Source organism: Prionailurus viverrinus, chromosome F1 (genome assembly GCF_022837055.1).
Source record: "Prionailurus viverrinus isolate Anna chromosome F1, UM_Priviv_1.0, whole genome shotgun sequence".
In the NCBI taxonomy this organism is placed as follows: domain Eukaryota; kingdom Metazoa; phylum Chordata; class Mammalia; order Carnivora; family Felidae; genus Prionailurus; species Prionailurus viverrinus.
The window spans coordinates 24,725,359-24,741,483 of NC_062577.1; the positions used below are offsets into that span (position 1 = coordinate 24,725,359).

General features: G+C 39.6%; 1 protein-coding gene across 2 annotated transcripts in view; it reads right to left on the reverse strand.

Moving 5' to 3' along the window:
• Nucleotides 1-11,964: 11,964 nt before the first annotated feature.
• XPR1 (xenotropic and polytropic retrovirus receptor 1) overlaps nt 11,965-16,125 on the reverse strand; it is a 212,828-nt gene continuing 208,667 nt past the window's right edge. For both annotated transcript variants that reach the window (XM_047840768.1, XM_047840767.1), the window contains exons 14-15: nt 15,762-15,983; nt 11,965-12,587 (exon numbers count right to left, since the gene is read on the reverse strand). In XM_047840768.1, the coding sequence (XP_047696724.1) occupies nt 12,527-12,587; nt 15,762-15,983 (283 nt within the window). In that variant the 3' untranslated portion in view covers nt 11,965-12,526. The remainder of the gene's footprint in view (nt 12,588-15,761; nt 15,984-16,125) is intronic.

Sequence of the window (16,125 nt, forward strand, 5' to 3'; positions counted from 1 at the left end):
ATTAATAAGTCATGGCGATGAAAGGTACAGCATAAGGAATCCAGTCAATGACAATGGCGTCGTATGGTGCCAGATGGTAGCTACACTTGTGATGAGGAGAGCATAATGTAGAGAGGTGTCCAGTCACTATGTTAATGCACTTGAAACTCATGTAACATTGTATGTTGACTGTACTTCAATTAAAAAAAGTAAAAAAAAAAAAGATAAGGAAGCGTTCTAATGGGGAATAATAATGGGGGCACGTTAATCTTCTTGAAGGAGTAAGTGAGAAGTATTGCTCGCTGGCACTGCCTGGACAGGTAAAGAGCAGGAGGGGAGAGTTCTCTGGAGAATCAGCCTCACGCACAGAGACAGAGACACATGCCTTCCTAGAGGTTCCATTTTGAGAACAGACAGAGATGAGGGTGGCCTAACAGACGGAGGTAAGATTCCAACGGGCCTCGTGTCCTACAATGCATAGAACTGATTGTAGGTAACGTTTAAAATTACAGGAGAGTACAATTTTTGACTTCTCGTATCTCCTGGCATACCTAGAGGAACAAATACCCTGGTTTGATAAGTCACTGATGATTTTGAGTCACTGATGGAATGACACGGTTGGATGAGTGTTTAAAAAAAACAAACCAAACGACGTTCCAGAGGGTAGAGGCAAGATGGATTAGAAGCAAGGGACTAGCACTTCAGGGTAGGTTTCCAAAAGAAGGCAGTGAGAGGGGGTTGGGGGTGGATGGTGTTTGTTAGAGATCTGCAGCTGTGAAATGAAGGGGGAGAAGGAGGATGGGGACAGGGAGAAGTTGAACTGCAGTGCAGGGCTGACAAAACCTTGGCCAACCCAGCATGGAACTCTGGAGCGAATGCGGTAGCTCAGAGTGTCGTGTGTGGGGACAAGATGGCTGTGCTTTTATGTGCCCGGTATAAAGTACACTCACTCCATGTGGATTTGTCTAGTCACTGAACATGTGTGGGTTGCCCCAGGAAGGGCATGGTTTTGGGTGAGGCAGCTCTCTGCCGCTGAGGCCGACCTTGAAGGAGCTGTCAGCTCAGACACTGTTTCCTGTAGCCCCCAGACCTGTGCCCACACCTGCGAAACAGGTCCTTTCTTGGAGAGAGGTCTGGGCGGTGCGTTTCTGTGTCCACCATAGTTCACTCTTTGTGCCATTCAGTTTGCTTTTCCATACACGTTCAGACAGCAGTTCTTTCAGGATTCTGGTGAGCTTTTCTTCCTGAGAAGAAACTCAGAAGAGAGAAATTAGTAGGATGAGCCAGCCCCAAATGGTGCAGTGGGATTCTGGGTCACAAGTGATGCTCATCCATTGTGGATGCCTTTCATCATCAGTTACCATTCCTCCTGGCTTCAGAAGCTAGTCTGATAGGACCCATACCTCATCTCTAGGGGCGCGAGCCCCTTTGTAAGCTGAGGTTTCTATGGCTCTCTATTTACAGCCACTATTGGGCAAGAGAGTACCAGATGTGCCCAAGTCACATGTTAAAAGATAATTTTATTTTTAGAAAAAAAAATCAGGACTCTCAGCCACAAAGATGAATGAATTATATGTGTATTATTATATGTGTGTATTCAAGAAAGTCAAAAGAGCACAGGCATACTTGGCATTAAGGAATGTTGGGATGAATTGCAAGTAGAGACCAATTTTTTTTTTTTTCCAACAGGGGGAAGTCAATCAAAATCACTACCAGACGAGACAGCATTTACGTATAATTACCTACAATTTACAAAGAGTTGAAAAAGAGCTTGAAGACATGGAACATGACCAGAATCTGATAATCTGGAAAAGTATTCTATAAATGATGCATAGCGTCCACTGAAACAAAAACATCTTTTCTACACCTGGGTGCCAAACAGATTCTTCTCTGCCCACATCGTGTAATAGCAGCCCTTCCTCTTCCTGATGATCAGGTCAGTTACACTATTGACAAGGTTACTCTTGCCTGCTAGTGCTTGGACATAGGAAGCTCACAATTCAGCGGGACTGCAAAGCCTGCAGAGCTCAGAGTTAGGGGGAAAGAAAGCAGAAAGTGGATTAATAAATAGGATGGTAAGTGCGGCTACTCCTTGGGACTCAGACCCTTGTGTCCTTTTTGTGGGCATGGTACCATATATAGGTTTTTGACTCAGTGCATATACTGAATCCTGGAGGGTGACACCCATACTCACAGAATGTTACCTCTGATATGGCACTTTAGCTAGGTCAGGCCGGCAGCTTCTAGGTGATGAATTGTATGCTACGATAAAGTGAATCCCATGGTCATGAGCTCTTTCACATAACTTCTATGCTGTTAAGTTGGTCTTCTAGTCTGAGGCGATATTATACGGAATCCCATGCCAGTGGATTGAACATTCTGTAAGCCTTCACATGGTGGTGCTATTTGAGACTCTGTGGTCAGGAATCCGTGACCTGAATATGTACATATGCTGAGAACAAAGAACAGACTTCTGACCTTTCCAGGATGGAAAGGGCTCAATGCGGTCAACTTGTTGCCAAGTGATGGGTTTGTCTCTTGAGGAAGAGCAACCAATATGGCGTCATACTGGGGACTTGGTGCTGCTCGCTGCAGTAGGCTGGATATCTCCAGTGGCAGCAGTAGCCAAATTATCTTTGGTAAGTGAGAGTCTGTGCCATTGGCCCATGGATAACCTTCATCTCTGCTCCGACACTTTGTTCATATTTCCATTGTGCCAACACTAGAGTGGCCGATGAGAGAGGCTGGTTGAGGTCGGTGGGCTGAGTCATCTGTCTAATTGCTTGTCCTCTTCCTCATCAATGGCGGATGCTCTCTGGGGATGTAATCATGTGATACAAAGATGTTCCTACTTTAAGTCCACTTCTAAATTTTTTTTTTGAAGTTTATTCATTTTTGAGAGAGACAGAGAGAGCGTGAGCAGGGAGGGGCAGAGAGAGAGAGACACACACACAGAATATGAAGCAGGCTCCAGGCTCTGAGCTGTCAGCACAGAGCCTGATGCAGGGCTCAAACTCATAAACCGTGAGATCATGACCTGAGCCAAAGTGGAATGCTTAACCAACTGAGCCACCCAGGTGCCTCCCCCAAGCCCACTTCTATAAGTCCATCCACATACCCCTACCCCGGACCCCTTATCCCTAATTTTCCTGTTTTTCCTCATCAGTTAGCCAAGCCATTTGCCACTATATATATTCTAACCTTGGGGCACTTCTCTTTTCTACACCAAGTGGATGACCAAGTGCAATATTCAAAGCTCTGAGCATTGGGAGGATTTTCTCTCATTCCTGTCTTTCAATGCTACCCCTGTGTGAGCCTGTAGTACAGCTGCTATCCAATTTCAGCTTTCACACGTGGACTTGACCCAGCCATGAAACAACTTGGGTTTTTCCCTCCTTTCAGTCAGTCTTACAGGATCCCTCATACTTCTATAGATGTGCCCTGAAAGAGGAACTCTTGGGAAATCATGGTAGATGACAGTCTGAATTACCTGCTAGCACAGCCTGCTTGTGCCCTCTCATCCTGCTCGTGCTCAATCCTGGAGGTACCACTTCCACTTTATGATGGATCGTCCCTGGGTCAGTCTCACCGGGTCTTATAGGGTGCTGCATTTGATGGGCAGTTTTAGGGACAAAATTAGTTGTTGACTCTTTCTACTAGGGCCCCCTAGCACATTTGGAGTTGTTTTCCAAAGGCATACAATTCTTCACTACAGATGGCATGGCCTTGCTGGGAGCCTTGGGAACTTGCATTGTGATTCTCTCATTGGAGCTTGTCACAAACTCCACATGATGTCTTTCCTCACTCTAATCCCATGAGGTCTGTCAGATCATATGGCCCAAGGAGCAGGATTACCTGCATGGTAGCATGGGCTGGTTGCAGAGGCCTTTTCTGCTCTGGGACTCACTTAAAGCTGGCTGCCTTCTATGTCACAAGGTGCCGTGAATCAAAACGGTATCTCTAGGTATTGAATATGCTGACTCAAGAACTTGAAGAGGCTTACCAGGCATGTTTCCATCTTCATGCTGAGGTACAAGATGTAATAATTTGACTTTTGTTTTACACATGTCCTGGTTATTAGACCTGATTCTTGGACTCCTGAACATGTTACAGCTCCTGAATTATCTCAGGGTTTAGCTCCAACTCTCTGAAACACACATGTCTTATAAAGGTCTCCAGTGAGCTAGCCACCTCTTGCCCATCTGACCCTGTCAATATAATATTACTGATGTAATAGATAAATGTGACATTCCGTGGGTGTCCAGATGGTACCAATATGTTTGAACTTAATATGGCCTTGGAGTAAAACTGTAATGTATATAACTTCCATGGAAATGGGAATTCTTTCTGATCTTTTGTTCTGATTGAAAGAGAAAAGAATACCGTCATCAAATCAATGGCTGTATACTATATACTTGAGGTGATATTGATCTGGTCTAATGCAGGCACTGGCCTGCAATTGGGGTTATTATATCTGAGATTGTGATAGTCTAGTGGCCCTTCCTATTCCATCTGGTTCTTTCAGAGACCAGACTGGTCAAAATAATAAGGATTGAGAGGAATTGATGAATAGAATATGGCAATAAATCTCTATTCTCCACTCCCTACAATATGACTTTACATTTTTATATGTCTGGGGTGGAAGGTTAATTTAAGACACTTCCACTTGGCCTTTCCCAGTATGATAGCTGTTATTTTGCCGATCAAGTATAGTATGCAAAGCGGGGGTTGGGCCAACTGCAAAATAGGTCATTCCAGTTATATATTGGCAGACTGACCATGGATGCTGTGGATCTCTATAAACTGGACACTGGTCAGGACTACATTTATTATCTGGCCACTATCATCAGACCCACTGTAACATGGGGGCCATGATGATTCAGGTCTTGGGCCATCAATAACAACTCAGGCCCTATGTCCAACTGTCATCAAATGTCTATTTCCTTTTCCCTAAAGCACAGTTACCAATCATTATTGTGTGTACTTGCCATGATATTGCAGCATTTTTCCTCCTATGGACCCAGCCACCTCTTCTGTCAGCAGTTGTGGGTCTGAAAACTGGCTCAGGTTCAGAAATCGGGCAAGGGATTGTGAACTTTTATTGGGGCAACTGCCCTCAGCTTTGTAGTTGTCTATTGTTTATTTCTTCTGCTAGTATAAGCTGAGTAGTACAAGCTGGGTGACTGCCCACCCATATCGTTTCTAGGGACACTGTTCTAGTAATCATTCTCTTAACTTTCTATGGTTCTGACCCTGTCGGCTGCCATTCTGACCTTGCCAGTGATGATAGTAATTGTGACTTCCTGGCTTTGGATGGTTTTGTGCTGCCATCTGGCTCTAATGTTTCAGTCTTATCATCCCCACTGCTATCAAACAACATTGCTCTGTGGTGGTATCTTCACACAAGAGTCAACTCTGAATTTTTAGTGATGCTAGTGCACCTCTGAACAGCGTACTCCTTAGGACCTTTGTCCATGGTCTGTCCTTTTGGGCTTCCAGCCATAGTGTATCCAGAGCACCCCCTTTCCTGAGCTTTTAGCCCTACCTTCACTGTCTGCCAAGGCAATTCTGGAATTTTAAATCCGCTCAATAACACGGGCCATCACTTTTTCCATGTTTCTAGGAGCCATGCTAGTAGCAAGTTGGCACCAACTCCTGGAATCTTTGCTAGGGAGTTAAATTCTGTATCTTGGGGAGCACTTCCAATTTAAAAACTCTTCTCTATTCAATCTTATATTCTGGCTCCTCTCTTCAAGCAGCCTCAGGATCTCCTCCAACTCCTATCAATATCTGTAGACTGTCTTATGTCTCCTTTAGTGTATAGTCCCTATCCTCCCTTAGCTGGCCCAGCATGTCTCCAGCTGAGTTATGAGAATCCTCAGGGGTGCATGTGCTGTCTTGCACAAGAGAAGCCTCTTTACTGTCTCCCATCATGGAGAGGGGATGGGGTGTGCTAGTAAGGATTATGGGTTAATATGTCTATAGACTCAGACTTTTCCGAGGGGGTTGTGGAATCAAAATCTTTGCAGGGGTTGGGGGAGGGATCCAACTAGATGTTGCATCTGATGTGCCCCATTTTCCCAGTGAGGACACTGACCTTGCATAACAGACCTGCCTTGGTTGTGTAACTGTCTGAAATTCTGTAACTCTATTAAGTTCTGGCTTGGTCTTCATTTTCTCTTCCTTTCTCTTTGTCTTCCACTGTACGAAATGAACTTTGTATGCAACTAAAGAGGCCCTCTGTTTCCACATTTGGCTTTCAATTGTCTGGTACTTGCCCTCAGCTGTTTATTATCCTTCTGTAGGCATCAATGACACTTAGAAAAGCCATCCAATCTCATCGCCCTACAGCTACTATCTCCTCTCTACATGGATATGTAGTGGTAACAGGAGTCCAGCTCTCCAAAATACAACATATCATTTCACCTAATACTTGAGATTCTGTGTATATTAAAAAAAGACCTGTTGCATCAATCCATTAGATGCCTAATATTATCTAAAGAAAAAAGGCCATTTAAGATTATTTTTTAATTTAGTAAGAGTTAAAAATTTTTTCACCCTTGAAGTCTGTTTGCCCTAAACCCTCCTACAAGTTAGTCCAAGTTAGAAGAATCATGTTCAGGAATCCAAGAAACCCAGAGAGAAAAACACAATCACACAAGCCATTCACCAATGACAAAGGAGTCAGCAAACTGTTGGAAAACAAGAGCTTGTAATAATGAAAAAAGGACAGAGTTTGTAACCAATCACTTATTTTCTTTTAAAAACACAAAACCACATTAACTTTTTGCTTTATACAACCATCTAGAAACTATAAAACAGTACCACATTGTGCATTTAACCTACTTATCAAGAAGGGAACTCCACACGTCGTAAGAATTCTACCCATATAAGGAAAAAGGAGACAGCTAATAGCATAGTCACAGATACAACATGAGTCCAAGCAAGCATCAATTCTTTGACGTCACCTTTTCCATTTACCAGAGTGGAGAGAGTAAGAAAGAAAGCAAGGGAGAAAAAAGAGGGAAAGAAGCACCCACAGAGAACTAATCACATTCCAGTTACTTTTGACAACTATAGCTCAGGGTTTCATAGATAGTATCATTTGACCAACACAATGTGGTAGGGGGTGAAGGAAACATGACTAGAGGGAGAGGGTTTGAAAAGACAGATACATTTTACACCCTATTCCCCTCCTAAATAGTCTTGATACAAGCTTCTGTGCTAATCCAGAATATAGCAAGAAATTAATCTTAACAATGTGATAAAGCTTGAATTCTGCTTTTTTTTGCAAATGTGAGTGGCTCACAATTTTACTTTACAGTTCAAAAGAATAACAATGTCATGACCAATTACAGGATTCTTTCAGGATTCCTTACAATCTTTCTCCCTATTCCCACCATGCTGGTGTTGCCACAGGACAATCAGGGACATTTGGGTAGGAACTTCAGGAAGTTTCGGTAGTGAGATGGAATCCTTGCTTTTTCTTAGAAGTCCACACCTTTCTGGTACTAAGTCTCCCCTCTGATTTGCGGTTGTACAGAGGAAAGGGCATAGAACTAAGGTAATATGGTGGAAGTTTAGTCAAGTAACTGGCTTGAAGGTATACAAGATGAGACTGTAATTAGCAGACACACTAAATCCAAGGCAAACAATTGGTTATTTGATTGTCCTCCTTAGGTTGATGGCACCATAAAAAACTGAAGGTGGCTCTGATATACTAATAAAATAAACCAAAGGTCTGCCACAAGGAAACATACTTTAGATGAAAATTAGTATAATGTTTCTCTTCACTTCAGGGGAAACTCTCATCTTGTCCCTCTCACTTCCTCTTCCACCATAAGTATGCAAATATATTCTGGAAGATTCTTAAGGGGCAACTCAGCTATCAGAGTTTTGCCAACTTATGTAAGAAAGGCCATTATGAACTGTACCAATCAGCAGGCTCATCTCCAATCCCAGGCAAACCTCTCATCACTTAAATTAAGCTCTTCCCAATCTAATGAGATTATTTTACTTGTTCATGTTTGGTTGAGTAGATGTGGTTTAATGCCAGTTAAATTATTGATTTGTAGCACTGACCATTACAAATGTCTTATGCTCTAATATAATCAATTCTATCCCACATTATCACTGTGCTCTGACACTGTATATATAGATTGAAAATATAAGGCAGAAAGTTAGCTTTTAAGATTTACTACCAAGATGGACACCTGAAATGCAGAAATGTGTGAAGTAATTTATAAAATCTCATTTTAACTCTAACTCTCCTAATCATCATAATCAAGAAATAAAATTTAGATGCATCATAAAATGAACTAAGCTGGTAAATTTGATTCTTCTTCACCATTTTCTCAAGTTCTACCATAATTTGTATTGTCTTCACCTAGTGACTACAGATCTTATATGTAATGATGCTGGCTTTTTTATTAGGTTTGAGAAAACTGTGACGATTTTGTAGTTGAAAAGGCCATAGATTGAACTTTTTTTTTTTTTTTGAATCTGAGAAGCAATCTTAATTTAAAAAATTTAAATATGCTATATAGCAAGAAGTACTTATTTTCTAAGACAGGCAACTTTCATGCAAATTAAGGAGAATCATAATCTGAAATCTGTTTATCAAACAAAGTGTAATCACTTCAGAGAATAATAAGTTTTTGAATAAAATAATGCCATGGATATGGTTATTTTCTCAATTATTTTCCTTAGACTAATAAGTTTTCAGTTATTGCTTAGAAAATTGCATTTGGGCATAAAGAACCATTTCTTGAATAATGCAAAATAATGAAAAATGATGGGAAAATAAAGGCAGGTCTCTACCAGCAACATAACCACTGAGAGGAGAAACAGCGAGGCATCACCAACGCCACTGAGCTCACACACTTTCCTAACTGTCCTGCTTCTTGCTGCCAGGATCCAACATCTTCCTGCTCCTCTCTGCTATCTCCACAATTATTTTATTTTTCTTCAACTAAATGTCTGTTAATCTGATGCCTGTACAACTCAGTGATGTCATTTTTTTTTTATTCTTAACTTGTTTTACTTCACTTGTTAAGAAAGGATGAACTGCTTTCTCATTATCACGAATGTACTTTGACCAAACCATGGTGAAAGGATACCATATATCCACAACTTACTTCTGGTAAAATCTGTTAAAATCTTAAAACTCTCATGTTGAAAATTTGGGGGAGTTATGGATCCTAGGGACTAGGTCCTTCTTTAAGGGTCCATATAGGTTACTGATGAGGTGTCAGGCATTCTCTCACATCATTGCTTCTGAATCTGAAGTTAAGCAGCTTTCTTAAGAAAAATGAGATACTAGGAAAGTAAGTTGTTTATGGGTTTCCAACTTCTTTCCAAATTTAAAAATTACCATTATAACCCAATTAACAATGACTTAATTTTTGATCATTTTATTGTCTGTCTGTATGGCATGAAACTATCAACTATTCATTCCATTCTAATGGCATAGGCAGGCTTAAGTATAGGTGCATACTTGTGAGTAGAAAATAAGCCATTTTTTCTGGGTCTTCCAATTTTTTACACATGTCAACGAACTTTATTCTTTTATTTATACTTCCTTTTCATTCCTTTGGGGAGTATTTAAACTGATGACATAAATTGATTCTCAAATATAATAAAACTAGAATTTCCAAACCTAAAATCAGATAAAGTTTTACCTTTGGTTAGATTGCTGCTCCTTTAAAATGACCCTGTGATATTAATTTCCTAAGAGTTCTAAGAGTTTCAGTGTACAGACGCCTCCAATAAAATATTAGGTAGGACACAGCATTGGCAACTGCTAGGGCATAAAAAATTTAGAAGAGAAAAATGTACATTGCCTTTTTTTCAAAGAAAAAAATTTAAATGTATATTCTGTCTCCCAAACTCTTCCTCTTGATGAGGAATAGCCCTCTTTTCTCTTTACAGCTTTAGGAGGAAAACGAAGCTGTGTGTTTCAATACTTATTTGAGCATCTGTCATGGTAAGCTGAAAGTTACAGAAATCTTATCATTCTTGAATAGACTACGCTTATAGGACAAACATATCAGAAAAGGAATTCTAACATTGTATTATCTATGAAAAAATAATACTGATTAGGGCCTAGGATCGTAACAGTTGAAAAAAGACCAAATTGGCCGTAGGATACACTGAAATAAAAACACTGGGGAGTTCAAATACCAAAAGTCAACTGTAAGACTTCATGTGTGTCATTATATAGTTTTACTAATAATAGAAAATGAAGTTGACAATTCAAATTGCTCTGGATACACATTAATTAGTACCACCAGTTTTATTTGTACAAGAAATGACTGGTCCACTGGACTTATCTAACTCAGTAATAATTACTGTTATTCCTCGACAGACCAGTGATATTTCCCCCATAGTTTTAAAGTACAAAAACAAAATAGAAAAAAAAAATCCCAAGTATAAATAATGCAACCTTTAATCTATTTTGGGTCACTAAATTGTTACCACTGATTATGATGATTCAATTTATTTAAACTAAAAAAAAAAAAAAAAAAAAAAAAGAGAGAGGTAATTAAACTATTCCGCTTCAGTTTTTGGGCCAACAAACATTGCTTGGCAAAACATAAAAAAACAACAAAAGCCAAAAATTTGTATGATTTTTCAGAAAAAAATCTCAATTTGGAAAGGGAAAAAATTTGGAAGTTTATCAGAATAAAACTGGAATAAACTCCTTTGGAAACGAACTATTTGTCAGTTAACAAATAGTGGATGGAATTCTGGCAGTAACAGTTGACTTGAATATAACCTACTGGATCACGACAGGTATGAGTGAAGACCTACAATACATGGCAGAAGGGCAGATGACAAAAGGGGCTTATTAATGGGTAACACCCACGTGTTTAAGACTAAGGAAGTGATAACAGCTCGCTTGTCTCTCGTCTAAACGACAGAATTTACTTTCACGAATCCACTGATGTTGATGCTGGAATCTTCAACTGGATCTAGGGGGATGGGAGGATTAAAACACACTTCACTTTTTCCTGGAATTTATATTAATTTTGATAGATAACAAAATGCTCAATTTAGTGCCAACCACATTCAAGAAAGTAAAATCCTTTAAGGTTGGAGCTTATTTGGATGATTTAGGAAAACAGGGAAGAAATTAGACAAGGAAGTAAAAATGGGCATTGTGCACAAACCATGAGAGTCCGAAATGTCTAAGAAATGTATTTTTTGTTTATGACCGAAGTTTAGACCCCCAAAATCTTAAAAGCAGGCTTTCTCTCACAGGAGGGCATGAAATACAATATTTATCCTTTAAAACTGCTGGGAGAAATGGCTGCCAAGGTCTGTTTTATTAATGTAATGTGAAAGAGGAAGGATTATTTGTTCTTTGCTCTCAAATATATGGTTTCCCCAAGACAGACTTTCAATTTGATCAAATTTTGGCTAAAGTAGTGAGTCCAGATGAAAAAATATCCAACAAAAGTGTAGGCAGTCTCTGAAATAGCTTTATCTTCTAGCTCAGAGTTAGGAAAGGTTTCAATTACCCTAAATGCTGAAGCTTAATAAGGCATAACTTCAGTCGTTATGGTTGGAGAATGGGCAAATATATTCCACATCTGTTCCTTAAACAAAAAAGTATCAGACCTCTTAAAAAATTTCAACCAGTTGTGTGGAAGTATATAGATGCTTTGTTAGGAGAGACATGCTCAGGATTCTAAAGCAGCAGCAACTTAAAAACTCAGTTATAAAACTTTGGCTTAAAATTAAAAAAAAAAAAAAGAAAGAAAAATCAAAGTCAAAGTGGTGCAAGTTATCTCATGAAAGAGGTATTGTGGACTAAACCCTCAAATGCGGTCCAACATTAGTTTCCCCTGTCTTCTTTCACTGTTACCACCTTCATTGCACAGGAGTTATATCATTCTTTTATGGTTAAGTTTCATAAATAATGAGAAAACTATATGCAACAAATACATCATATTTCCCACCCACCCAGCAACCCTCCCCAAAATAAGAAAAGTTACATCAAATTAAAAAGTAGCTTCGTGAATGAAGGTACTGCTCTAAGTTGCACTTTCCCTGCAAGTGCAGCCAGTGCTTTTGCGCTGGGTATGAAGGAAAGGAAAAAATTCTCCACATAAACGGACAAAAAAGTTAAAAACCAATGTCCGGTTTCAACCAGTCAAAACCGGGCCAAGCGGAAGCCGAGGTATCTCGGTACCGTCCCATCAGAGGGTCCTTGCAATGCCTGTTCTTCATCCTGATAGGTATCTGTGTCCTTGTGATTGTAAACAATCCATAAGATACTATGTTTTTGTTCCTTAAAATGTCCTCTGATTGGCAAAATGAAGTAAATATTTGTTTTAAAAATAGAAAATGAAAATTAAACCAGAAGAAAAGAAAAGAAACACAGTGAGCTTGTTTGGAGTCCATAGGATCCGATCTGGAAGAGCTCGGAAAATGTGTTATGTGTCTTCTCCTGTTTTCGGCTGGAAAGGTACTAGAGGTTGCGTTGGTCGAAGAAAGAATTGTAGAGTAGGAAAACCAAAGATGTTAAACTAGACCAGAGGCTTCAAGTGTTAGCTTCATCATCTGTGTCTTCTATCAATACCTTAGTGTCACGAGCCTTGGATCTAGGGGGAAAAAAAGCACATAGTCCATTATTAAAATACAAACGTGTCATGGTATTGGATACATTTCCAATCTTACCACCATTAAAAACACATTGTAGGGGCGCCTGGGTGGCTCACTACGTTAAGTGTCCGACTTCAGTTCAGGTCACAATCCCACAGTTCATGAGTTCGAGCCCCACATTGGGCTCTATGCTGACAGCTCCGAGCCTGGAGCCTGCTTCAGATTCTGTGTCTCCTTTCTCTCTCTCTCCCCTGCCTGCTCTCTCTCTCTGCTCTTTCTCAAAAAATAAACAAACATTAAAAAAAATACATTGCAAAAGGGCATTATGTACTGCACCAGATGGACTATTCTTGGAGTTTCATATTCAATTTCAGGTATTATTGGAAAAACATTAAGAAAATAGACTGCAACCAGAGGAAGATAAAAAGAAAAATGGCAGGTCATGTGCAACAGAGAGAGAAATTATCCAAAATGAGAAGATCTGAGTTGATCAGCCATAAAAAAATAATGAAATCTTACCATTTGCAACAACATGGATGGACCTAGAGGGTATGATGCTAAGTGAAATAAATCAGAGAAAGACAAATACCATATGATTTCACTCACATATGGAATTTAAGAAACAAGTGAACAATGTAAAAAAAAAAAAAAAGAACACAAACAAAAAAACCCAGACTCTTACATATAGAGAACTGCTGATTGCCAGAGAGGAGGTGGGTGGAAGGAGGAGTGAGATAGATAAAGGGGATTAAGAGTACACTTATTGTGATGAGTGCTGAGTAATGCATGGAAATGTTGAATCACTATATTGTACACCTGAAACTAATATAACACTGTATGTTTATACTTGAATAAAAATAAAAGGAAAAGACCTGAGTTTGAGTATTGACTCTGTATGATGTAACTTTTGGAGTGTTAATTTTCATCTCTGTAAAGCAGGAATAATAATACCTATTTATATAATAGTACTTTTACCTCATGGAGATAGTGTCAATATCAAGTGAGAAAATGGATGAAATAAACATCAGCAAAGTATTAAACAAATTATGATGAGGTTGACAGAAATACTGCCATTTGAGGTACACACGAAACAAGGTGAGTAAGCCAGCAAAAGAGAAGACCTAAGGAGAGGCATGACATTTGTCTCCAAAAAGTTGACTAAGTATAATGTAGCAGAGGGAGGAAGCTATGTTAGAAAGTTATGTTAGAACTAGCATCAACTGGTTGAAGTTACAGTGAAGCATATTTCAGCCCAACATAAGCTATTAGCCACAATAACCATCCAATAATAAAATCAGGTGCCCCATCTATATAAACTTCATTATCATTGACAACTGTCAATCAGCATATGATGACCATCTCATCAGGATGCATTAGAAGAGATTCTTCTACTAGATGAAAAGTGGGATAAGATAATGTTAAGATACTTTTAAATTCCTAAGTCCTATGAGGTACAAGTGGTACTTTGTGAAGTGGGTATTATTACTCCCACTTGACAGAGGTGGAAAACTGATGTTCAAAAAGGTAAAGAGTGTGCTAAAGGTTGCGTGAGTCACAAAGTCTGTACTCAAATTCAGAATTTATTTTAGATTCTCTGCTCTCTCCATTGCACATAACCTGTTCCATTGTTTTTTAAGTTTTTATTTATTTTAGGGAGAGCGAGAGAGCATAAGTGGGAGGAGGGACACAGGGGGAGACAGAATCCTAAGCAAGCTCCACAGTCAGTGAGGAACCTGATCTCATGAACCATGAGATCATAACCTGAACTGAAAACAAGAGTGGATGCTTAACCAAGTGTGCCACCTAAGTGCCCCTCTGTTCCATTGTTTTAAACGTCTTCTTCTGGTTGCAATCTAATATCTCAGTGTTTTTCCACTTAACACCTGAAACTGAAAGTAATAATCTAGTGCCAAAAAGCTTCCTGGTTTCTGAAGCAGAAATAACATATGTTTAGACTGCCCTCTGCTGGTGACTAATAAGGATCAGCCATCCACATTTAGTAGCTCAATGAGACAACTGCCTAGTCCTCCAGTTCTTTTCAGCACTTACCCTGCTGACCCCACCTACCAACCCCTAGTGCCCCTCCTCCTGCTTCAAACTCTACTTCCTCACCATAATCGTATCATGCTTTGTTTTGATGTTCTTCCCACTCACCTCCCTGGCCATTCCTTTCCCAATCCTTTACTTCTTTTTTCTCTTGCCCATGTTTCCTCAGGCTTAGCTTCCTGTTTTCTGCCCTTCTTTTCTGTACTTTGTCTTCTTCAGAGAACTTCCAAATTCTATTTGAAGCCTGAGCAATTTGTACTCTGCCCCCTTCTACCTATGGGTTACTATTACCACCTCCTATTTTTTTTTTTTTTTTTTTTACTTCCTCTAAAACATCTCCTTCTATTATTTTTAGTCCTACTGTAAAGCATCCTAACCCAAGTCCTCAATGTCTGAAATGTAAGAATACTGCAGTGGCCTTCCAGTTGGTATTCTGGCCTTTAGTGTCCCCTTTCCCAACATATTTTGAACAGTGCCATTAAAACTCATGAAAACACTACTTTCCTGTCATTCTTTCATGAAAAAAAATTCTCTGACTCCTTCCTGCCTACAGGATCAAGCTTGTTTTTTCCAGCCTTTTACAATTATACTTCATCTATTCGGCTAAATTTTCTTACTCTAGTTCTAGTCACATGGCTTTTCTCTCTGCCCCTCATTTCTACCCTTATGTTTTCATCCTGTGCCTCTGGCCTAGTCAAGCACTCTCTTATCCTTTAGAAAACTGCTCATGCTCAACGTCATTCCCATCCACTGTGAAATCTCTAGATTCCAAATGCAGCCACAATATATTCTACATTATTGTTCCTTTTAGGATCATACAAAGTTAATGACTTATAAAAATACTGCTGTGGGTATTTAGTAAGAAAATAAACACAATGGCTTATATTTATGTAAGCTATTCATATATAAGAGCTCTTTTTGTGAGGAAACTGGTCTAAATCCCATCATAACCACTCTGTAAGCAGGGGCCATATTCACTTCAATTTTTTGATGAAAGATAATGTAGAGGAATTAAAATGGTTGAATGCCAGTAAATTCATGTGGTTCAACCTGATACCATCTTAGCTTGTTAACCAGTACTAACACCTGAAGGAAATTCGTTTCAGAAAAGCGGAAGCCATACATACTGAGAAGCGAGGCGAGGCCGGCGCAGGGATATGCTCTGGCTATACTTCCACGGACGGTTTTTCTGGCGGTTTCGTACCCCATCATCCTGGTCCATCATCTGTTCTAGGAGTGTCTGGTCATCTGCATTCAGAGGAGCCACAGAAATGTCCCGCACGGCACGGAATTCACCACAGTTATTCAGATGTTCATTCTCCAGGCGGAAGAAGTTCCACACAAATCGCCTTAGCAAAATAGGGTAGGTAGGTAAATTACTTATAAAATTTGAACATACTGTTGTAACCTGTAAACCTCCCAGTGTATCAAGTGTCCATTCAAGAAACAAAAACAAGGAATTAAAGGTTAGAATATTAAAACAGGAAAAGA